Genomic DNA, 25867 nt, shown 5'->3' with positions numbered 1-25867 from the left:
TATACCATGCCAGAACAAAACACATTGAGGTACACTACCACTTCATCAAAGAGATGGTTCTTGCAAGGAGAGTTGATCTCATGCATGTGAAGACTGATGAACAGGTTGTGGATATCTTTACCAAGTCTCTGGGTAAAGATAAGTTCAGTGTTTTCAGACAGCTGCTTGGTGTGCAGATGCTATCTTGAGCTTGAGGGGGAGTGTTAGACTTCAAGCTCATCTTTCTGTCTTTGGTATGACTGTACCTGACACTTGAGTTGTCCAGCTGTACTACATGATGTGGAAATTAAATAAGTTGATGCTTAGGACTTGGTTGTTTTGGTGTGAATGGTCCTTGAGACCTTAGGTTGTAAACAGTCATTTCAGTTACGTGTTAATGATAATGGAAGACATGAGAGAGAGCTCTCAGCTCCTCACTGTATTAGCTCCAACCCTTCTCTGACTTTAAAACATTTCTGGGCACTTAACCACCATGAAATAGCCCAACTTCCCACAAGAAAAAGAATGGCCAGCAAAACTGCTCCATTTCAAGGGAAAAGGCAATGTTGGCGATTCGGAACAATTCAGCCATAACTAGTTAGGCCTCTGGCACAAGGTATCCCACAACAAATACATGTTGTTGCAATTTGTGACCTTCAAACTGGGGGGCACCAAGATTGTGCCAATAGCTACCATAGCTTCCTTTAGCAAAGGCCAATACACAACAGGGGAGACTTCCACTTCCACCCACACCAGACATTCCTATTGAAGCAAGCACTAGAACTCGGCCACTAGTCTCCATGGCATAACATGAACTAGGTGTCAATCAAAGAACAAAGACACCTTCGTCGATATATTGTCACAGAGCGTTGTTGATTTTAACATCACTTCATAAAAGGCCCATGGTCCCACCAAAATCTCCTCCACATAATTGCCCAACAACATTGAATGCAACCATTGACAAATCCAAGAAAGCAGCACGATCTTGCCTGTGAATAAGAGGATAACCCCTATTTCATAAAAAGTTGAAAAAGGGCACAATACTTGTCACGAGGAAGTGAAATTTTATTGGTTTGCTTAGCATTTGATTAAAATTTAATCAAATGTGCAAATGTGACTTACACATGTGAGATGCAAGTTAATTATTTCTTAATGTAGGACACAAGACGTCGAGATATCAATTGGTACCAAAGAGAAAAGTTGTAATAAGTTATTCCTAACAAGTACTAGGTGGTACTTGATGTCAAATTAGGGCCTAGACCAATTTATTGGCCACTAATGTCAACAGTAACATTAGGGACTAGGCATTAATTAATTAATTAATTAATTAATGTCAGTCTAAAGGTCAATAATTGCTCAAGGATACTTTGAAGACAAATTGGCCTAGCCAATTTAATTATTGGCTAGTGAAATTAATTCTCTAAGCACTAGAATAATTATTAAATTAATGCTCAAAATTAATCTTTTGAAAATTAATTCAATAAGCTAGATAATATTGGAAAATGGATTAAAAGGCTACCAGTTGGCAAAACTTGCTCATGCAAGTGGAAAAAGTTTTAAGGGGCTGGTAAAAGTCTATTCCAACCATTGTGAGAGAGAATGAGGTTATTACAAAGCAAGGAGAGGTTGTTCATGTGATTTATAGCCACCATGGATCAATCCTACTATATGTGACAACAATTTGGAGCCCTCTAAGAGTAGGTGACAACAGCCCAAGGTACTTCTACTGCAGTTGACAATATACAGGAGAGGGCAGCAATCTTTCTGTTGGTCCTAAGCTGTAGATGGCATTTTCCATGGTTGTTTGAGTAGGGCAGTAGTAGCTTTTCAACATTTCTCGTAATGAAACTCTACATTTCTCTCTCTACAACATTCTCTCTCATCCCCTAGCCATTTCTCAAGTTATCTCAGTATTTTCCAATAGTTTGGGCCATCATAGGAGGAGATTTCAGTCAATCTCTAATATAAGCCATAATTTACAACAGAAGTTAAAATTTAACAACCACCTCACGGTGCGTGCTTAGAATTAAGAGCCTAGGACTTGAATTCCAGCAACTGGAATTAAGGAATTTAAGGGAGATTCAAGAGGCCAATCAGCCAATAATAAATTTGGGATTGAATGTCTTTCAAGGAGCAAGGTAAAGGCCAATCCCCAAGCAAACCAAAGGACAAATTGATATGGAGGTTTGTTGGTTAATTTTGACAGCAAGAGAACCTTGGATTAAAGCAAAAGAACAGAGAATCTCAATTGTACTCCTTCCATTTGCAATATAAGATAAAGAAATATCGAAAGAGGTGCCATTTTTGAAGCCAATAGGGTATCCAATGTCAAAGATTAAAGTGGTAAAGTGTGCATTTTCGAAAGAGGTGCCATTTTTTAAGCCAATAGGATATCCAATATCAAAGATTAAAGTGGTAAAGTGTGCATTTTCAGTTTACGTGATTTTGTGCTTGTTGTAATTAGTGCTTAATCCGGTTATTTACCACTCTATCTTAAGAGGAAGGTTGGTTTCAACATTCCATTGCCAAGATACCATCAATTCCCTCGAATTGCTATGCCCGATGCACTTAACTAAAGGTCAAAAGCTTTGCTCTAGTGCTGAAACTGTATTCAGTTGAGAATTACAACAAGAATGTCTTCAAATAGTGAGATAGGATCAAGCAGGGATGATGCCTCTCAATCTGAAAATTCACATAGTGTTAAGGGAAATGCAATGCCTGATCTTGGACAAGGCATATAGCATGGACAACAAGCTGATAATGTTGCTTTAGACCAAAATGTGGCTCCTCTAAGGCCTTTAGAAGCTGATGATCAGCAAGAGGAACCCTTTAAACGAGGGCAACAAAGGCAAAAAGAGAAAATCGTCTTCAAAGGGCTTCGGGACAGCAAGATGCACCGAAGGAAGAACCAATACAATAGCATGATGTTCCAAATGTGGGTAGTGAGCTTAAGCAAATGATGCCAATGGGGCAATTCATGCATATGCAAGGCCAACTTGGAAGTGCCAATTCAATGCTTTTTGGACACCAGGGCTTACACGCAATTATAAGGCAGCGAGGTTACTGTCGTGGTGGCACTAGTTTCTATGCTATGGTGGTTCAGGGACCGCATACAGGAATGTATGGCACATCTCCTTATGGTATGCAGCAAACAATGCGTAATGTGCAAGGCCCAATGTATCCGGGTATGGTTAGTAATATGCATAACCCCATGTATAACAATGTTGGCATGATATTGGGGCACAAAATGGCATGTTTGGTAATGCATATATGCACCCCACTATGTTTGGGACTCATGGTATTAATGCTAGTCATGCAAATGCTCAATTTAGTGCTATTCATGAGGAAAAATATAGCTAGTAATGCATGCAATGTATGGAAAAATGTATCTTGGTATGGCTGGTAGTATGCAAATTCCCATGCACAATCACATTGCAATGGTCCAAATTATGCAAACAAAAATGCTTCCTAACGCATCCGGTGCTTCTAGCATGTTAGGTACACATGAGAGACTAGTCGACTAGATGCAATGTTGCATATTAGTTAAGTTGGAATGCAATGATGTGAAAGTATAAAGCATCGCAATGCTCAAGAAGAAAAAAGGCCTAGAACCTAGTGAAGGTTTCGAGGCAAGTAAAGTTAGAGGTAAAGTTTCCATGTGCTTCTTGGTGAAGCTTTAGCATTGTTTCATTATGAAAGAATGCAACTAGATGGAGGAGGGTGACCTAGCAAATCATCCTCAATGATGCACTTTACCTTGATGTGTTTCAATTACACTCAATTTTGGATTGGGCTCTTTCAGGCTCAGGAAAGCATAGAAGGTCCAAAGTATTGTTTGATGCTCAAGGAGAAATTGTTGCACCTCCACTTCCCTAGTGATGGATAGCTCAGTTATGTAGTGGATCTCGGATGTACTTGGTTTGCATCCAAGGTACTATATACTGATAGTATTTCTACCATTGGAATCACTATTTAGTGTCCTAGTTAGTATGCATATGGTATGGTTTACACCTAGGCTTTGAAACTATACATTTGCAAGGTTGCTAGCATCATGGAATGTACTTTTGGATGTGATATGCATTTGCAAGGCATGTGTGGGATACATAGATGGCATACAATATATATTTGCAAGTGATGCAAGAGAAGTACAATTGCATAAGTTACATGTGGTTTGCAATTCATGTAAGCCTTACATGAGTATCATGCAGTATATCATTGATATAAGACACTAGTTATGCTTAGTTCATGCATTACAATGCCTTGGTAGTTAGAGCAACGTTGGGTTTTGGCATGTGGATACATCCCTTATGGTTCTGACAATGTTATGATTCATGTGTATACATCATCTTTGCCAGTGCCTTATAGGCCACTGACAATAAGGTGATCGGTCTCCACTAGGAAAGCTCCAACCGCTCTCCCCCTTTGGGGAGAAGACTGATAAGGCCTGCTAAGAGACTCCCTGGCATTTGTCCTTTAGTGAAAATCTCCTAGAAGGTCATTAGGAGGGGGTCCTTCACCACCTCCCAATAGGTAGTGAAGAAGGCCTTAGAGAGGCCATCCTCTCCCGGGCATTTCTACTCATCCTGTGTATGGAAAGCCTCCTCTAGTTCCTTCTCTGTAAAGGGGGCTAGGAGGGAGCGTCCCATCTCCTCTATGACGAGGCACGGGATGTGATCCCAGACCTGTTGTCTACATCGCTGTCCTCTGGCTGAGGCTGTCTAATACTGGAAAAGGCGTCTATAGTAGTCGGTGGCAATCCCCATCACCTCGTCTAGGCTAGAACGAGTCCTTCCATACTAATCTCGAAGGCAGCGTATTTGCTCTCCTAAGGTGTGAAGTTGGTACACCTGGAAAAACTCCCTGCACATCCTGTCCCCTTTCCGCGCCCAGAAAGCTGCTGAGGTGCGGAAAGAGAACTTTGAGCGCATGTCCTCTAGGCCAACAATGGCTGCTCACGCACGCACCTCCCATGCGTGGAGAGTGGGATCCCATGGTGCCTCCTGTAATAATCTCTATATGGCTGCAAGGTCCTGCCGGAGTGCTCTCTCCTTCTCCCAGCTCTACTGCATGGCCTGTATGGCTGCCTCTTGGCAGATACTGCTCGACTAGGTTAGGACCTTCGCAACCTCCTTTGCGATCTGGTCCCTCCTACCCCACTCCTTGGTCCAAATCTGCTAAATCTGTCTTGTCACCTCCTCCCTCCTATAGATCGAGTACAGGATCCGACAGGATCGTGCATCTAGGGCGGATGCTAGGGGATCAAGTGTCACGAGAACCGGGCAATGATCGGAAAACGTGGTGCCCGCCAACTTTCCAATCTGACCTCTACGAGAGCATCCCCACTCTCCCACATAAAACCTATCCAATCGCGGAAATCCAGCGACCTCTCCCTCCTGTGAAAGGCAGGGTCTCTCCAAAGATCACGTGCTCTTACTGCCAATAGGAAGACCTCCCATGCCTCCTGCTCCTCCCCAGCGCCATGCCCTGGTAGTTTCTACCTCTGCCCTGCTCGTCCTCTAAAGCCTCTAGGTTGTTGAAGTCTCCTCCAACGATCCAAGGGTCCACCTCTAGGAGTCCATCCGCAATCTCCTCCCAGAACCTGCTACGTGCCCTAACCTCCGTAGGGACATAGACATTGAGGACTCCAAGGCACGAGTCCCCAATATCCACTCTGATCCATAGAACCCTCCCTGCCACTATCGTTCTGTGGTCTCGTACATAGGCGGTAAGACTCGGGTCAATAGAGGTGCATACACCTCCACTCCTACCATGGGCACCCATGGCGTACTCCCAGTAAGTGTGCGAGCTGCCCAAAAATACCTTCCCTACCCGTTGGGCCTGGGTGGGAGTGAGCTTGTGCTCCTATAGAAGTAAGATGTCGATCCGTCCGGCAAGGGCAGGCTACAACTCCTGCCAAATAATCAACTTCCTGGAACCATGTGCCCCACTATAGTGGAGACTATTTACATTCTAGGATGCAAGGTGTAAGCTCATGGGGAAACCTCTGACTGACCGAACAGGCATCTGTTCGGTGTGGAGGCTACTAATGAGGAGGAAAAACTATGGGACATACAAGTACGCTTTGCTGCAGGTCTGGACGGTCAAACTCCAATCCCCCATCGTGGCCCTCGGCCGGACCATAGGGGTGATAGATGCTCCGTGCCAGGGGCCACTCGATCACATCCCTCGAAGCTATCCACTCTGGAGGGGCTCTAAAGATAATGCTCGAGAGTGGGACCTCGGCACCAGCCCACCAGTTAATGTCCATCATGCAACCAGGCTAGTGCTATGCAAACAGTGCTAGTCGTTCTTCTCCCACATTCACTGGGAGGTGTGGTCTGCCACCTGCCTCTTCAACTCCTCCTCTATCTGTGTTGTCGTCCAATCCTCTGAGTAACAAGACTGAAGGAAAAAAGCGTAGTTTGGTCCATCCGGTGGTGCTACGAGATGAACCTTGCCCCTCCTTGACTTATGAACCACGAAGATCCCCACCTCAAGAGGTAGTGGAAACTCTCTGCGCTCCACAACTCTCAGGTAGGACCATGGGCCACTACGGAAAAACTATTGTGGCAACTACTGTGGCAACAGCTGTGCCTCTCTCGAGAAAGTGTGACGGGCGGCAAGGGCAGATGAGCTGGTCGCAGTGTGGGAGGGGGAGCACTGCTGGTGCGAGGAGGATGTAGGTGTGTGTGGCTCATCCCCTCCTATGGGAGGAGGGGGGTGGATCTGGGGGGGATCACCTGCACCAGGTGCGGATCAGGGGGGGTGCTTGGCAGGGGAGGTGGTAGGGGGGAAGAGGATCGAGGGATGGTGGGATGGTCAGAGATACGTGGCGGGTTTTGGGGGGGGGACTGGTGGCTCTGGAAGGGAGGGGTTGTGGCTTGGGGGGGGGTGTGGGGGCGCTGTGGGATCTCAGGTGAGATAGTTTGTGGTGCGGGTGGTGGATGTGGGGAACTACGGTCCTACCGGGTGGAGCGAGCAGGGAGGGGCTGCGGTGTGGTCTGCTGAGGGGGTGTCGCTCCCCCTCCTACTCCCTGTTGTCGAGGCTAGGTCTGAGGAGCTGGCTGCGCCCCCCCTCCCCCTGCCATCTCCCCCTCTGTCGTCTCTGGACTCGTATGAAGCTGTCAGCGTCTACCTGTGGGCCTGTCGATGGAGCCACCTTGGCTCCGAAACGCATACAATCTGCAGCTTGATGCCCAAAGTCGTGGCAGCACAGACACTGCCCTGGTTGCCCAGTCACAATGACCTGCTGCCTAAAGGAGTGACCTCTTGCCTCAATCTCCAAGAACTTTGGTATACTCTTTGTGTCTTTCACGGCCATTCATACCTTTGGGACTTCTACAACTGTCACTGCATCCGTGAAGAAGACAGGAAGAATTGTGCCGAAGATCCGTCCAAAGTCCTCCACTAACTAGTGGTACTCTACTGCCAGTCTGGGGAAAAGTAAAGTAACTGGATGCCTAAGAAATCATTTATGGAGCACAAATGTCTCCACTGTGAACCTGCTATACCAGGGAACCATGTAAATAACCCCCTTCGTAGAGGCATAGGGTGAGCTCTCCACTAACTCACGAGCTGCATCAGCAGAGGTGAGTCGAACCATGAAGATCCCTTGGCCCATGAGGACTGCCTCCGCAATCTCTGTTGTGCCAATGCGCAGCGTGGAGTGGAGCCAATCCCGCAGTTGGGCCCTCGATGGGGAGTGACCAACAACCTGACCAAAGATTTCCATTGCATGTCCCTACTAAGAAACGTGCCGATCACGCTGCTGAATTGGGGGGGGGGGGGGGGGGGGGGGCCGGGATTTGTTCTGTTTTCTGATGATGATGGAAGCACTGGGCCCCATGAGGGATGTTTCCAAATTGGAGTCGTGCGAGTGAGGGGCCTGAAGCTGTCAGTTGAATGGACGGGGGACCGCGCCGGAGTGTGGGGGTGGGCGACAGTTGGGGAAGCACAGAGTCAGGTTGGGTGTCAGGAGACAGCACAGGATTGGGGAGGGCTGGGCATCAAAGCGGATCCAGGGCGGGGGTTTATGAAGCGGAGTGGTTTAATGGCAAAGCCAGGGCGGAAACCAAGGCGGGAGGGGTTGATGGGTGTGGGCAGCTTCCGTTCGCGCAGCTGTGGGAGGCTTGGGGGGGGGGGGGGGGGGGGGGGGGGTGGGGGGGTGGAGTGTTTGCTGTGACAAGTTGCCGGATGAGACGGGGATAGCGGGGGATGCGGTGGCAGTCAGCAGTGACGGGCGACAGAGTAAGGGTTGTACATCTATGACATTTGGATTATTACAATCTTTTGTAAGAGACCAGGGGGAAAAGCACATGAATCAGATGATGATAGAACATTAAAGGGGATTTTTCCAGAATAATCTGCTTTTGTGAAGCATTGAAAGAAGCACATCAAAAAAGCTACACCAAGAAATATTAACTTTGTGTGCATACAGAAACCCCAAAATGTTTTGCACCCACTGCCCCTCCCTCACACCACACGAAACACCCCCACCCCCTTCCCAAAACACACATCCACAACACACAATGTTGTGTTCACACAAAAATAGTATCCAATAATGAGTGAGTGACATTTAAAGAGCCCGTGGCCAACATGGTCATGGACCATGGTGACTGCAACCATCAAAGGATTGTAGGCACCAACCTATCAAGACATACGAACAATATTGTTGGTCCATTATCCTCCCTGATGTAAATAGTGTGTCTATAAATACAATACCTGGGTCATCAGGAATCCTTTTAGAAGAAGCTTTTATTCAAGATGCATAATCAAGAGCTCAATGGGGCGTGCAGACACATTGACTGTACAAGAACATAATTAAATAGAAAGAGGACGTGGCCAACAAAGCTGTAACTCTCAAGGCTCATTTTATACGACAATTTATTATCCTAATCATATTTTTCTCATGGAAAACAACTACTCACCTTTAGCAGGTCAAACAATTTACTAGGGTCGGGACAAGGATACAGGTGAGCAGGATCAAAGCAAAACCAGAAGCCACTTATCATTACCATAGATAGACTATCCCAGATCCTCTGTTGGCCTAGGAAGATTCCTCTTTTCCTATGAATTGTAGCTCACAGGAATTTGGGATTTGGTACATGGTTCTCACTTAGGACATGGCCTCAGTGGCATGTGTGACATGAGAGTTAGACGAGACTCAAAGGCACTATCTATCAGATTGTCCCAGAGCTCATAATGTGTGGAAGAGAACCCTCAAGATAGTCTTCCATGGCATAGCAGAGACTATGATAGTGACTTGGGAGGCAGTAGCTTGGGTCACAGACAATGGTTCAGCATGTGGATATAAGGATTTCCAGGGGGGCACTCTTTTCTCATCATAGGCCAGCATTGAAAAGCACCCCACTCCAGATTGCAAGCAGGCACAGTGGACTCAGGGACATTGTCATAGGTGGGAGTTGTTTGCTAATATCATACCTTGGTTCGTTTGGTCTGCACAATGAAGCCATGCTACTGACCTTCAAAATGCTTCCACTGTATAGACTCTTTATAGGATTTTGGATAGAAATCATCCATTCTCTCCGTAGGAGGTGAGAGAAGCAGTAGGGTGTGGTTCTGAGCAGATGAGGAGGAACAGAGATGCTTTCATGCAGACATGGATTAAGAATCTTCTTGCACCCGCCGACCCCTCATATGATCTCGCACTATAGCCCACCAAATTTGTTTTACAAGCAACCATCGTACTTATGATGTATTCAGTTGCTTCTTACCGGGCCTAATTTGTACTATGCCTTTTTATACCTCAAGGGGATTTTTCTCCAAGGTTTCATTAATAGAATTTTCTTTCCTTTGGAACAAAATATAATTGTGTCCTGAGTTAAGAAGAGTTAAAGAGCCTAATGCTGATATGGACATGGTGAATACGCCCCCTTGAGGCTTGAAGGATTGCCACCAGCCTATTAACATAGATTCATAATTTTCTCATGGATGGCAACAACAAACCTTTAGTAGCTCAAATAATTGCATGAAGAAAAGCAGGCTGATATTTATGTCCAGGAGCTTTCTTGCACGTCGAGAAAATAAGGGGAGAGGGAAGAAGGAAACTACAAACAAGAAAAGAACATAGGGACCTCACAGAGAAGGTCATAGAAGGGAACAATTGCAGTGGGGCAGCAGCAGCGGCAACACAGGAAGGAGGAACTGTGCAGGAGGGAGGAAAAAGCAGGGAAAAGAGTGGAGTACCATGTTTGTTTTCAGATATTTGTTTGAATGGCAGTGGCTGACATTTCCATGGGAATTGTTTGTAGGAAAATCGTACAAATCAGGACCATACAGAGCACAACCAAGAACCAAATTTCCGCACTATCAACACTGTTATGGGATTCATCTAAGCTGTGCAAACCTCATCTTAGCATTTAATTATCAAAGATAAGAGTAATATAATCAAAGCTGATTTCTATTTCTATAACACTTCAAACATTAGAAAGTTCAAATGTTAGAAATAACTAACCTCTGATCCTTCAGATATCGGGCTGATAGCATGAACAAATGCTCGTTTTCCGTCAAACAAAAGGACTGAATTTGGCTGGCAACTGCAAAAGACACGTTTAAAGGTAGGTAGAATTCATCATACAGCTTAAATACCAATACAGAAAAGGAAACCAAGCAAGTAACATCACATCAACCTGTGATTTAGAATTGAAAGCACAGGATAAAGACCTGTCCCTAGTGGTCTAAGCTCTTCATCGCATATAGTGTGTGCATTGCACGCAAACTGCATGGGCATATATAGATGACAACATCAGCTCCTCTAAGACGGAACAAAGTTGAAAAGCTCAACATGAATGAAAGGGCATTTTACGTTCTAGAATAGAAATCAAACCAATTCCTCTCTATGAAGAGGGGCACAGTATACTCAGACATGTATATTCTGTCAGTATACACAGCTCAATCTATATTTTCCACATCAGGTTTGCATATATATGGAACATTGAGGATAAAAGCCCAGCAGCCAACCTATAATAATTTTGAAGTTTCCAATGCTTTGAAACATTCTACTTGGGCAAAAAGCAATCCCCTTAGCAATTTTTCTAGATTTGCCAAGAAAAAAGAGAGGTGGAATTGCTTGCAAGTCTAAAACAGGAGCATATGAAGTAAACTCGATTCCCTTCTGTTGATCACATGTTAACTTTGAGATCCCGACCGTATATGAACATTTTGGTATCAGATTTCTCCTGCTGGGAGAAACATCATCCTCAATTGTAATTATGGGAAACAAGGAAACCGAAATGGAAGCCAAACACAAACAGAAACGGCAATGGAAATAAAATTTCAGACCTTCAGGGTCATTTCAATAACAGAGATAAGCTTCATCTATTTAGCACAAGAAAATCTAGCAATTTTTCTCAGACTTTTTCAAAAAGTAAAATCATTCTTGATCAAGTTTTATCAGATGCTGGCTTACCACATTCATTACGACGTGGATGTCTCCTAGCAAGTTGTCAGATCTATTCTGAACTGCGGTAAAGCCACTGAGAAGACATGCCAAGCTCAACTAGTCTAAGTGAGAAAATGATTTTTCAATTTTGAATCTGTAAGAGTGCCGTCGCGCGATCAGTGAGCTCAACGCCCGTCACGTCGCAAGCTCCCCCCCCCCCCCCCCCCCGGCTCCGTCTTGATCGCGCCCACCCCCCAAATCAATTGCGCCCCCTCGCTCCGTCTGATCGCTTCCTCCCGCTCCGTCTGATCGCACCTGCCCCCAGATCGCCGGCCATTTCCCCAAGGTCTGTCCGCCCCGCCTGGCCACTTCCCCCCCACCTGGCTGTTTCCCCCCTCCTGGCCTCTTCCCTTCCGCCTGGCCGTTTCCCCCCCGCCTGTCCGCCGAGGCGCAACTGCGCCCCCCCCCCCCCCCCGGGCGCGCTGCCTCCATCCGCGGTGTACAACACCCCCTCCCCCACTGAAAAAAACAGCAGCTTTCTCCCCCCCCCCCCCCCACCCTCTAGTTGTTCCCCCTATCTGCAGCAGCTTCCCCCCCCTCAGGTAGCACCACAATGTGATTGGTAGTTCTCTCAAAAGGGACGCGCAATGGAAACCTCTGGTCAGATGCTGGCGCACTCAGCGAGTGCCCCCCCAGTCAAACACCTTGCACGTCGTCCTCTCTGAGGAGCAGCTCTTAGCCATCCGAGCTAAGGAGCTAGAGCTAAAGAAAACAGCGATTTATGGTCAAGTAGTAGGACATTCCCCAGCCAAGGCCCAGCTTTGGGACTGGCTTCACTCCACGCTTTACCTCGGCACAGCGTAGATCGTGGAGGCGGTCCTAATGGGCCAAGGGATCTTCAGGGTCCGGCTCAGTTCGGCGGACGCAACTAGCGAGTTACTCGCCAATTCACCGTGTGTGTCCACGAAGGGGATCGTATACATGGTCCCTTGGTACAGTGGCTTTACTGTGGAGGCGTTTGCACTCCACAACAGGTTTCTTTTCCCCGGCCTAGCAATAGAGTATCGCCAATTGGTGGAAGACTTTGGGCGGCTCTTTGGCACTATCCTTCCCGCATCTTTCACAGATGCAGCAACAGCAGCAGGAGTCCCAAAGGTACGGGTAGCAATGAAAGAGGTCAAGAATATCCCACAGCTCCTAGAGATTGAGCAAGGCGGGCACTCCTTTAGGCAGCAGGTCATTGTGATTGGGCAACCAGGGCAGTGCCTACGCTTCCACGACTTTGGGCATCACGCAACAGTTTGTACGCGTTTCAGAGCCAAGGAGGCTCCGCTAACAGGCCCGCAGGTGGACGCTGACGGTTTCACACGGGTCCAAAGACAACAAAGAGGGAGACGTCAGGGGGGGCGCAGCCAGCTCCTCAAACCCAATCTCGTCAGCAGGGAACGGGTGGGCGAGCGACACCCCCTCGGCAGAGCACTCCACAGCCCCCCCTGCCCGTCCCACCCGGCAAGACCGCAGCCCCCCACATCCACCACCCGCACCACAGACTACCTCACCTAAGCTCCCACAGCCCCCACACCCACATCCCATGCCCCCCCCACCACCTCCCGTACCGAGCACCCCCCTTGATCTGCACCCGGTTCAAGTGATCCCCCCTAGACCCAACCCCCCTCCTCCCACAGGAGGTGCTGAGCCACACACACCTACATCCTCCTCGCACAAGTAGTCTTCCCCCTCCCATACAGCCACCAGCTCATCCACTCCTGCCACCCGTCACACCTTCTCGAGACAGGCACAGCTGTTGCCACAGGAGTTCTTCCGCAGTGGCCCATGGTCCTACCTGAGAGTTGCGGAGCGCGGAGAGTTCCCACTACCTCTAGAGGTGGGGATCTTCGTGGTTCGTAAGTCAAGGAGGGGTAAGATCCATCTACTAGCACCACTAGGTGGACCAAACTATGCCTTTTTTCTTCAGTCCTCTCACTCAGAGGAGTGGACAACCACACAGATAGAGAAGGAGTTGAAGAGTCACGTGGCGGACCACATTTCCCAATGGATGGGAGATGAAGGATTAGCACTGTTTGCATAGCAATGGCCTGATTGCATGATGGACATTAACTGGTGGGTTGGTGCCGAGACCCCACACTTGAGCATTATCTTTCAAGCCCCTCCACAGTGGAGAGCTCTGAGGGATGTGATCGAGTGGCCCTTGGCACAGGCGGCTCGTTTCGACCAATGTACAGAGTCATGACTCTCAACATGGCTAATAGATGCATTGATAGTACCACCTGGAGTATTTATCACCCCTATGGTCCGGCCAAGATCAACCATGAGGAACTGGAGTATCTATCACCCCTATGGTCCGGCCGAGATCAACCATGAGGAACTGGAGTTCGCCTTCTAGACCGGCCGCAAAGTGTACTTGCATGCCTCATAGTTTCTCCTCCTCATCAGCAACCTCCACACCGAACAAATGCCTATTCGATCAATCACAGGTTTCCCCATGAGCTTACACCTTGCATCCTGGAATGTAAATAGTCTCCACTACAGTGGGGCACGTGGTTAGATTGAGCAGTTGGCAAGCACCACGTTGTCTGATCATTGTCCCGGTTCTCCTGACATTGGACCCCTTAGCATCCGCCCTAGACACACGATCTTGTCGGATCCGTGACTCGATCTATAGGAGGGAGAAGGTGACGAGACAAATAGAGCAGATTTGGACCAGAGTGTGGGACAGGAGGGACCGGATAGCAAAGGAGGTTGCAGAGGTCCTGGTCGAGTCGAGCAAAATCTGTCAAGAAGCAACCATACACGCCAGGCAATAGAGCTGGGAGGAGGAGAGAGCACCCCGACGAGACCTTGCAGCAATGTAGAGATTATTACAGGAGGCACCAGGGGATCCCACCCTCCATGCACAAGAGGTGCGTGTGCGAGTAGCCATTGCTGGCCTAGAGAACAAGTGCTCAGAGTTCTCTTTCCGAACCTCAGCAGCCTTCTAGGCGTGGAAGGAGGATACAATGTGCACGGAGTTCTTCCAAGTGCACCAGCCTCGTACTGCAGGAGAGCAGATACGCAGCCTTCAGGATCAGTATGGGAGGACTCGTTCTAGAGCAGACGAGGTGATGGAGATTGCCACCGACTATTACACGCGCCTTTTCTAGCAGGAGACAACTTCAGCTAGAGGACAGAGTGGGCTCAGCACAGTGGCCAGAGACTGGCCGTACTACTCTTGGATTTCGAAAAAGCTTAGGACACGGTGGACTAGGACTTCCTAGAGGACACCATGATGAGGTTGGGATTCCCCCAAGTTTGGATTCGCACGGTCTCGGCCTTTTACAGATCAGCCACCAACAAGGTTCTCATAGGCGGAAGGCGAGGGAATGAGTTTCGGCTAGAGAGATCAGTTCAACGAGGCTGCTCCTTGGCCCCATACCTGTTTCTACTCTTTGCAAAGGCGATGTCTCACTTCCTCATGTCACGTGTGAGCGGATTATGCGGCCTCCGACTTCCAATGAGAGAGAAGACTGAGTTCTTAGACTCAGAGTATGCAGATGATACAGCACTCTACATAGAGGACGATGAGTTGATACTTAAGAGAGTAAGGCTAGCTCTTGACATGTTCTGTTTTGCAGCGGGAGCGAAAATCAACTGGCCAAAGTCGGTTGGTTTCCTCACAGACCCGGACTCTAGCATGGAGTGGGCACCTAGCATTTAGATGGGTGAGCAGAGGGCAGACCGTCTGGTACCTAGGGTTCTAGGTGGGACTCGACATCACTCCTACCCAGCAATTTCTTCCTGTCCTTGATTCTATTCGAAGAAAACTGACCTACTAGAGCACGGCTCGCCTCTCACTAGCCAGTCGAGCCCTGGTGGTTAACCAGGTCCTCCTAGCAACGGCCTGGTACATCGCCTCGTGTTGGTGCTTCTCCTCATCTTGCGTAGTGCAGCTTCGCCGCCTAGTGCGGAACTTCCTTTGATCAGGGTCAGATGGTTCCAAGGATTCCAGGGCCAAGGTGGTGTGGGCAACCATCATACGGCATAGGTCAGAGGGAGGGCTTGGGATCATAGACCTAGAGTATCAGAGTATGGACCTCTTGGGCAAGCTAGTTGTCCGCGGCCTCACACCAGGTGGGCAGACCTAAAAGGTCTTATTGCAGGAGGGCCTTCAAGACTGTAGACCGAGGCTTGGCGGTGAGTGGAGGCCGTCCCTGAGATGGATCTTCACGTTAGCCCAGATCACCCCCCCCAGATCAGCTTTCCTACGCGGCTTACTCCGCGTGTAGCAGGGCCTCCGTAAGGCCCTAATCCAGAGCCCCCCAGGCTCCCAGGAGAAGAGAGACCGTCAGCCGGTGATCTGGAACCCCCAGGTCAAAGATCGGGAAGGGGCACAGATAGGTGAGTGCCCCCATATCCAATGGGCTGGTTGGGAGGCCGGCTCGGCTTGTACCATCAGGACATGGCGGGAGGTGTACAGGATGGCGGGAGGTGCTGCAACGAGTATCAGGCTACCAAAGAGGAATGGAGTTCAGGAGAAGGGAGATAGACGTAGCAATACCTCTAGAGTGACTTGCTCCCCTGATACGAGAGCCGATAGAGCCCGGGGAGGTATGGACAACTAGAATTTCACCAGCACGCATCCCCCTACAGGTAGTAGGTAGAGTGGGCGACGCCTTGCAAGGGACTTTCTTCGCCATTCAGGAGGAGGGACATCTGGCCCTTGACAGAGGGCAGCAGGATGAGGGGATAGCCGCCCTTTCGTGGAGGAGGATTCGGGTGGTGGACCTTCAGGGGAAGACATGGCGACTGGACCCCTATGTTTTCTAGAAGGAGCTCAGGGAGTAGCGCCTTTGGATCTGGGAGGGTAGACCACTTGATGAGCTGGAGTGGGATTCAGGAGAGTGGCTATGGCTAGCCACTGCGGTCGCCAAGAAGCCACCCGGGTTCCTATAGTACACTGCCAGGATTGGCAGACACGTACTGATGCAGGAGGATATGGATTAGGTGCCGTCAAGTAGTAGGCACTGGGCGGAGCACAACATCACCAAGCCTTTTCGACGAACCTTCTGGCGCCGCCTATGGGATAGCTGGAGGCCGAGGAGGGTGTCATATTTCTTATGGTTGGTGGCACATGGAGGCTTGGCGGTGGGAAGTTAGCTTGCCTAGATGCAGAAGGAGGAAGGTTGTAAGCACTACATATAGCAGCCTCTGGAAAACCCAAAGCACTACCTTTGGTCATGTGAGAAGGTGCAGCTCGTATGGAGAGGAGCATGCCGCATCCTTTGCCGTATAGCACCTAGTCTTGGATGTATCTCATGGGGAGTTTTTTGTCGGCAGGCAATCAGCCAGGGCCGTCACCTTCTGTATGAGGCTCGTGTGGAGAGAAGGTGCAGCTCGTGTGGAGAGGAGCATGCCGCATCCTTTGCCGTATAGCACCCAGTCTTGGATGTATCTCATGGGGAGCTTTTTGTCAGCGGGCAATCAGCCAGGGCCGTCACCTTCTGTATGAGGCCAGGATGCAGGACACGATATACATTATTGAGGTAGGGTCGTATGCAGTGGTCGGTTTGGAGGCTCTACCCATCCGCCAAGTATTGAAGCCCACAACAAACCGCTTGGAGGTATGGGAGATCATAGGGAGTCTTATTAGATGGCATAACTGGAAGGCAGAGTATCAAGAGGCTTTCAGCGGGAGAGAGACTTTCAGTACAAGTGACCTTAGTAGAGCTCTGGACCTCCATCATTCACTCCCTCCATGGCCGATGGGATCAGGTGCAGGGCGAGTCTAGAGCTTGTCAGGAGCTCCGATGTCATTTCATGCACACTTGGGGCGGCCATGACCTATTTTTCGTGATGCAAGCAGGCAGCCCCAGTTGGCAATACACCCCCTCCCCCCCAATGGCTTGTTGCCCCCATCCCCCCCAGACCGCCTTGAGAGGCTTGTATACATGATGTATTTGTGACTTTGCATCAGCTCCAGCTAGTCTGTTGATCATGAGCACTCCGTTGTAATCAGTTTCTTTTTTAGTAATATAATCAGCCACGTTTTACTTGCAAAAAAAAAGTCTAAGTGAGAAAATGGAATAAGCTGCCTGGTGTTCCTAGTTGCGGGGTCCACAACACTAGAGCAAAAGTGTGATCCATTCTGATAATGTCTCAAGAGTATTCCTACTTCAGGCTTCAGCATGCAGAGTGAAAAAGAAACCTACATTCTACAACAAAAACTACTCATGCATCTATGGCTCACAATTGAATAACACATCATTCAAAATTGTTTGCTAAGCTTTCTTTGTGTTACTTTGCTAGCAACTTTAAAATGGATTAGGCTGGTCACAAAGTAGCTCTAGTCTTACCTGATTTATTAATCTTGTGATTGAAGTTGACAAAAATTTTCAGGAAGCAATCCCATAGGAATGCATGGTTCATCTTCATTCATGCTGACTAGTGCATCAGTAGAAGATTTAAATAGTTCTAACTTCCACACGCAACTGCAAATACATAAGCTATTTATAAATGCAGGGATGTGCGGTGTTGTCTCCAATGATGCACCTCAGCCTCATTGCCATGATCTTCCTGGAAAAAAAAAATTGCAATCAAAGATGGCCTCTTCACAAGTGCTTTGTCTTAGCTAACTTGCTCAGCTTTATGCATTTCTATACATGGGGTGTGAAGAAACACAAAGTTGGCCGATGGCAATTCACATGGCATGGATTATGCGAATGCTCACATATTCCAACTGTTGAATGCAATAGTCTTTGGTGATGTACAATCCTTCCTGTTTTCTCTAGATATTCCTTCGGCTTTTCCCAAGAAGCTTTAACATTCATCCAATGCAACCTGACATTTTGTCTGCCAACATGTTTCACAATTGTTTCTTCAATGGGCCGACCTAAATTTTCCCCCGTCACGTATTTATAATCAATCTCACATTCTGTGAGGCAATCACTTGTATAATGGTACATATGAGTGACAGAGATTCAAAGTACTGAAAGTTGGGCACGCCCTCTTCCATTTTCAAGAGGGTGCCTGCAAGAAATTGGACTGATCTGATGCTGAGAACTGCGCAATTGTAGGCCATTGGAAACACAGACTGGGAAGCAGCCGTACTCAATCAAACTCAGGCTGTGCTTCAAATATTCAGACACCTTGAAACCGCATTTCCGTAGTCCTAGTAAGGCACAGTGCTGTGGGTATTCCAGCCATCTGTTCTAGAGTAAACCTACTAAGGGTATGGACACTTGGAAGACTTGCTCAACCTCAACTAAATCAAGCAATCAATTGGATTTGCCCAGGTTTATCCTTGAAACTCTGAGGATAACATTCACGAGGTCTCCAAGGGCTTGCAGCAAACCTTGGAAAAGGGCCATCCCTTCCTAAGTCCAACCCTGAATCATTCTCACAACTTAGCCTATAGCTGAAGTGAGGAACCTCTGTGAAGAATGAATCAGTCAATGCCTGATTTTGGTACTAGAAGGTTAGCTCAATCTGGGCAATGTCCCACTCCTGTCTTGGATGTGAACACGGTATGACAAGTGGAATCTGGAGTAGAGAGACTCGGCAAATCTGTCTAGCTGCTATCTTCAGACACAAATACAGCTGTGGGACCCAGTGTTGATATGTTCATTGAGAAGTAGTTTTCAAAATGAGGCTTCCACAGAAGTTTCTTTCAATGGCTGAATTATAGGATTCACAGATTTTATTCTACCTCATAGAGAAAATTCTAGCCTTCACATGTGGAAGGTAAGTGTCTCCCTCAATCTTTAGCTTTCAATGTGGGAATGCACATGTCAAGAATCAAAAATTAATCTCAATTCATACATAGATTCCCTCAATCTTTCCACAATATGGGTTAGTATGCCTTTCCCTGTAAAGGAACAATGGAAGAAGGATCGTGACAGCTGAACTGGACCAGTCAGTGCTGCCTCCTCAGCCTGTTCTGCCACCCTGCTTCCATTCAAATGACCGCCCTGCCCTTCTGCCCTTACTCTCACCATCTGCTTGCACCCCTGCCATCTCCTACTGCATTCCCCAGCTCTGCCTACATACCTGCCATCTCCACCTACACCTCCACCCTCCCACCTGGAACCATCCTTCCTTGCAAAGGAGAGAGGGGAATCCCTGATTTACAACTAACTACATCAAACAATTTTTAAGTAAATAAATTATTTAAATGAAACTCCGCACTCTACTAGCTTTGGGCTAGATTGCCCACATGGAAAGAGATGAGCTGACAACAATTGGCCCCAAAACCTTAGTGCCCCTTGCAGTTTTTCTTTTTCATCGATCCTAGGCTTTGATGAGTTACAACAAAAATAGGCCAAAGCTTTGAAAAAGGAGGAGACCAGGCTGAGAACTCGAAATCCCTCAAAGTTCTACAACTGAAATTCCCTTCAATTACCGCAAATCAAGGCTCAGTCCTTGCCAAATCTAGAACCACTTGCTGCCCCCTGCAATCAGCAATCCTAATCCCCAATTTGCCCCTTGATTTGAGAGCCTAGGAAGCCAAAGTGAGTCTTCTCCTGCTGCATGCAATTCAGCCCTACTGTAGACCACCAGAGATACCTTCCATGATGTCCATAGACAGTGCCCATCAACAGCTGTTGAATACATCAGGTCCTCCAAGAGCAGTCACCTGGCCAGTATTATGAATCAGTAGCTGTCATTTTCATCAAATGTGTGACCAGCTGCTATTGGCTGCATCAGGTCAGTGTCTAGCTGCTGTTTTCAGCCCCAGATGGGTGCATAAATCAGGCCTAGACCACCGGCCATTATACTACCTATATGTTGTTACCTCCCTACTTTCCCCTGCTACCCTCTCTTGTCAGTCTCATTCTCTCGCACCTCCCTGCTTCTTTCTCCTTCACCCTTTGGTCGAGTTCTCCCTTTTGCACCACACGCACATGGAGCAAGCAAGACTCCTGATATTACACCAACTTCACCAACTATGATATGCTTACACATTCATTATGCTCTATCAGAGCAGTGTTGAAGGGCTGATTGATCACTCCTTTCTATTTCTCTCTTGCACTCCAACCATGATAGCTCACTAATTCAAGTTCTAGGCCCTCAATTCTAAGCACCCATCCCGAGGTGGCTATCAAACCCTAATTTTTGCTATGAATTAGGATTTTAGCAAAAGTTTTCCAATATATCCACCTCTAATGACTAAAATGGTTGGATTTTGCTAAGACAACTTGAGAGATGGCTATTAGATGAGAGGGAATGCTGTGAAGAGAGAAATTTCAAAGTTTCATTGCAAGAAAGGTTAAAAGATCATTGCTGCTCTGCTCAAACATCCATGAAAACTACCACCTAAAGCTTAGGACCACCAAAAGACTACTACCAATAAGCCCTATTTTGAATCTATCCAATTCCAAATAGGCAAGGTGGTGCAAGGTGGTGCCCACACATCACAAGTTCTCTATGTGCCAAGTTTAGGTTATTATCTTCTTTCTGGGAGCAAGATTTGTGCTCTTGGCCTTATGCTCGAGTTTAATAAGGACTCTTTGCGAGTTTTTAATGGAGATTTTTGACAAGTTCTATGTGTGAATCATGAGGAAAATGGAGTCTACAAGATGTGGACTTCATCAACATTTACTTCTTTTCTTCTTTCTTTATAGACTCAAACTAAGCTATGGCATGTTTAGTTTGACCATCTTCACTACAAGTACCTTCAGATACCAGCTCGTGGTCAACTTGTGCATAGATAGCCAGGGATTAGGGTGAGCCACCCACCTTGTGTGTCTTGTATTCATGGCAAATAGCATAGAGATATGATTTGAAGCATGGTTTAGTGTAGGGCAAAGTAGCCATTGGATCTTATTTCAACAGACTTATGTGGACTGATAAGGACGTCCCTTAAGGGAAGTTTATACTTTAAGCTAATTGTTGATAGTTTTAGCGGGATGACCTAGGCGTACTTTTTGTCTAAAGCATTCTCACACTTGAAGGATTGGTTGATCTTCGAGGAGAACATGTCTGACATGAAACTCGATACCTTGTATTTTGACAAAGGAGGGAAGGTTGTCTCCAACGAGCTAGCCAGGTTTTGTGCAAATCCTAGCATTCACCAAGAGTTTCCCGAGACAAACACACCTCATGAGAATGGCATATTAGAGCAGAAGAATCGCAATGTGATCGTGATGGCGCGAACTATGATGGAGCATCAATAGGCACCTCTGTGTCTATGGGCCAAAGCAATGGCCATCGTTATCCACATCCTTAATTAGTCCCCTACATCAGCATGGTTGATATGACATCTTTTGAGGCTTACTTTGGTTAAAAACCATGTCTTGTATTTCAGGGTGTTCAAGTGTGATGCCTATGTTCACATTAGGAGATTGCCTCGGCACCAAATTCACCTACTGAATCGGCACCAATGGATATTCCAGAGACTTCAACAGAGACAAAGCAACGAGGGGAGGATCAACCTCCTCCTCAATGGGCATGTGGCACACCTCGTAATAGAAGGACTAAGGAAGTTCTTGAGGAGTGGCAACCACAGGACGGCTCATGGCAATCTTGGAGTAACCAGGTACATTCCACTGAGCTTGTTTGTACTAACTATTGTTTCATGTCTCCTGCCATATAGGATCAAAAGTCCACCTCTGTGAAGGAGGCCTTACAATCACAACATTGGAAGAAGGCTATGGAGCACGAGTTGGATACTATTGAGCAGAATGGCACTTAAGATCTTGTGCCACGGCCCATTTATAGGAACATGATTGGAGTCGCGTGGATCTTTAAGACCAAGTATCATAGTGATGGTACTCTAGATGAGCAACAACAAACAAGGGTGGATTTCCATAATAGCTTTGCATCACCAGCTTAAATGGCTACCATTAGGGCTGTTCTTGCCTAAGCAACTATAAGAGATAGCAAGTATATCAACTTGATGCGAATTTTGCCTTCTTTAATGGTGATTTAAGAAGGAGATCTATGTTGAGAGACCTCCTGGCTTTTCCTCATCAAATGGCAAAGTGTATGAGTTGAAGAAGGCCCTTTACGGCCTTAAACAAGCTCCACATGCTTGGAACGAGAAGATAGAATTGATCCTCCAAGGGAAGTTAGGGTATCAACGTTCTTCTATTGATCCTCAGTTGAATGTCCACACCTTAGCCGAAAGGCACACATTGTTCGTGCTTTATGTAGATTATCTCATTTTAATGGGTGACCATGCCCAAAAGGTCAAGCAAACGAAGGAAGCACTACACGAGATATTCAAGATGATGGATATGGGCCTCCTCCACTTCTTTTTGGGTCATGAGATTTAGCAAACTTTGAGGGGGATTTTCATCTCCCAACAACAGTATGTGCAAAAGCTTTTGACTACTTTTGAGATGGAGGCGTATAAGGCTATTTCTACTCCCATGGATATAAATTGGAAGGCTATGGCCCATGCAGATTCATGGGCAGCACATGCTACCCGCTATATGTAGTTGATTGGGTCATTGATATGGCTTTTAAACACTCCGATTGATTTGCATTTTCTTGCAGTCTCTAGATTTGCTTGCAGGATTCATGAGTGAACCCAAGCTGGTTCACTCAAAGACTATGCTAAGGGCCTTGCGGTTCCTTAGGGAGACCCTTGACCTAGGTATTTATTATCAAGCAAGTACAGAAGCTACGTTCTTTGTTGTATAGGGCTGGACAGATTCCGACCTGGTTGGAGATGTTGACCAAAAGAGACCAACGACAAGATGTTTCTTCGCTTTGGGTGTACTTGTCTCTCTTGGAGCAGTAAGAGAAAGCCGACAATTGCCCTATCATCTATAGAGACAAAGTACAGAGCGGCATCTTCTACCACATATAAGATAGTGTGGCTTCAAAAGTTGTTTGCAGAGCTTAAATGTCCTCAGACAGGTCCTACTATACTTCATTGCCACAATGCGAGTTGCATTGCTTTGGCATGGAATCCTGTCTTCAATGCTAGCTCAAAGCACATTGAGATACAGTACCATTTCATTCAGGAAAAGATCTTGGATGAGACTATTAATGTGGTGTATTGAAAGACACATAACAACTTGGTAAATTTGTTTACAAAGGCTCTTCCTCAAGCCGTTCTTTGACAACATCCAAGATCCCTAAGCCTTATGTCACATCCCATGTGGAGCGAAGAAGATTGGCTACTATCTTGACTCCATACGTGCTGTCAGCTGCTGCTCCATAGCTGAAAACTGCAATTTCTGCAGCAAAGAAAACAAGAATAGCTATCGACAAAGACCAGCACCTTCATTGTTAACTTTTTTGCTTAGGTTCAAAAGCAAAAAAGTAGCTCCATCCATCCTCTCCGAACAATGTGCATAGGCTTGCAAGTACGATGATCCACTTGAGATAGTCTTCAAAACCCTCATGCCCATTACTCAATGCCATAATAGTGCTCCATAATAATCAAGATTAGGAACAAAGGTTGTGGTATTAAACAACCCATAATTTCCTCCAACTAAGGATTGTCGACAATAAGCCTTAGTACCAAAACTTGCTACCATGCCAAGTTGGTCCCCCACTTCCCAAGCTAGGATTGTTTGTCACCATGACTCGCATTCAACTTGATCTCACACATGTACACAAAACTTGGGCACAACTTAAGTGTCCCAAGAGCAATGAGTTAAAAATTTACATCAACACTTCTTGTATATTCCAAGTTCTTGCATTTATAACACTTTGGCTTATTCCTATGATCACAAGAAAATACTTCATACTTGTTTTGCCACAATGGTTGCAATACACTTGTGATTTAGAATGCAGTTCCTTTGTAAAGAGAACTGCATATTTACCATGAGCTATAATTAGGGTGGTTAACTTCAACTCCTTTTCTTTGAGAAGTAGTGCACATATACAATAATCCAAGGTAGCATACTCATATTTTATAGCATTTCTTTGATAGACTGACACGACTTTTGTAGGCTTACTAACAACATAGCCACAACATTCTTTTTGAAATTTGAGTATTAATACCATCTAGCTGGGCCATAACATTTTATTATTGAGATGTCCTACTAGTGAATCATGTTTCAAGCCATAGAGATCCACCTTGAGATGAACTCTCATTGGCTTTGGGGCCAAAGGTCTTGTTTTATTTAACCCATTTTTGGCTTGTAATTTCTTGGACATGAATGTGATGTGCAAGTCCAAGGGCAAGACGGATACCTATCAAGGACAAAGACTATTGGTGTTTTCCCTTCGAATTGGGAGCTATTGGGTCTTGTTCATTTTTGCTTAGCCCATAACTTTATGCATTACAAATGAAGTGACCCAAGTTGACCAAGTATGAAACCATTGGCCATTAAATTTCTCAATAGAGACATTCAAACCCGAACTTGTCGTGACACTAGAGAGGTATTACTGTTTTATATGGGATACTAGCTATCACGTAGATTAAAGTGACATGACAGAGAGACAGCAAAAAGAGTGACCATCTGTATATTTTATTATGGCTATATGGCGTTCAAGGCATAGGACTATTACACATTGTGTTTGACCACAATTCTGTAAGTGAGGGAATCGAACGGTGAGTTACTTTTTTAAGTAGTTACAGGATTAGATTGGAAACTTTACCTGCTTTGGACTTAAATTATTATTTCATGGAATTTCTGTAAAATCAATCAGAGGGGATCAGTAAAGATTGAAAACATTGCCCATTGTTGTTGTTTCCACATGTTCATACATCTAGAAAGTGTTCTTGTGGCTGAAGCGTCATCTAGAGACGAAGACTTGCTGTAAATCAAGGTTGGCAGGTCAAATTTTACTCTTCAATTCACTGTTTCTTTCAGCTACTACATCTCCACCGACCTGATTCCTCCCTTATGACCATATGGCAAGATTGTGTAACCCTTAAGCTTGCTTCCTAGACTCTATCTACAAGCATGTGGACTATTTTGTTGGCATTTTAAAGGACTGTTTTTGGATCGATTGATATCCACATTCTCTATGTGTATGCTTGAATTGTACACATAGAGACCTACATCGTTGCCCTCAACTAGTTTGGGTCTGACAATTGAAGAGTCGGAGACATGCAAATGCTCAAGGGATGGTGTAATGCCATGCTTGGGGCTTCTATGCTCCTATGATCTTATTTTCATTACTACACTCCCCGAGTGAGTGTGAGAGCCGCAAAATCAGCAATACACTTGTGACAAAATTACAAATAAGGCCCATGGCAGCAGCCAAATGACCTATTATGGAGTTGGACATCTCCAAACTCAACATTATGTTGTTAAGGCAGTTGTTCACACGTGTTCATACATACATGGGAAAATGCATAACATTGAAAATATGTCTGTCCCTACAAGTCAGTGCCCCAGATGAAATAGTACCATGATGATATTGAGAACAAGTGGCCATGCAAACACTTCAGCAATCTGCTGCTCCACCTGAATTGAGGGTGATGGCATCTGGAAAAGGTCCAGCCAGTTACATGCCATTGCACAAGGGGGTAGGTTGGCTCAGCATTGAGCAGCCCAAATGTGCCCAGCAGTGAGGCTGGAAATA

General features: G+C 46.4%; 1 protein-coding gene across 3 annotated transcripts in view; it reads right to left on the bottom strand.

The window, feature by feature from the left end:
• LOC148029539 (histone-lysine N-methyltransferase ASHR1-like) overlaps nucleotides 1-25867 on the bottom strand; it is a 128485-nt gene that overhangs the window by 46955 nt on the left and 55663 nt on the right. For all 3 annotated transcript variants that reach the window (XM_087688395.1, XM_087688396.1, XM_087688397.1), the window contains 2 exons: nucleotides 10629-10717; nucleotides 10454-10535 (listed from right to left, as the gene is read on the bottom strand). In XM_087688395.1, coding sequence (XP_087544521.1) covers nucleotides 10454-10535; nucleotides 10629-10717 — 171 coding nt within the window. The remainder of the gene's footprint in view (nucleotides 1-10453; nucleotides 10536-10628; nucleotides 10718-25867) is intronic.

This window comes from Lygodium microphyllum, chromosome 11, assembly GCF_053477565.2.
Source record: "Lygodium microphyllum isolate KBCC chromosome 11, Lygodium_microphyllum_v1.1.10, whole genome shotgun sequence".
In the NCBI taxonomy this organism is placed as follows: Eukaryota; Viridiplantae; Streptophyta; class Polypodiopsida; order Schizaeales; family Lygodiaceae; genus Lygodium; species Lygodium microphyllum.
This window is presented reverse-complemented; position numbering and strand designations above follow the sequence as displayed.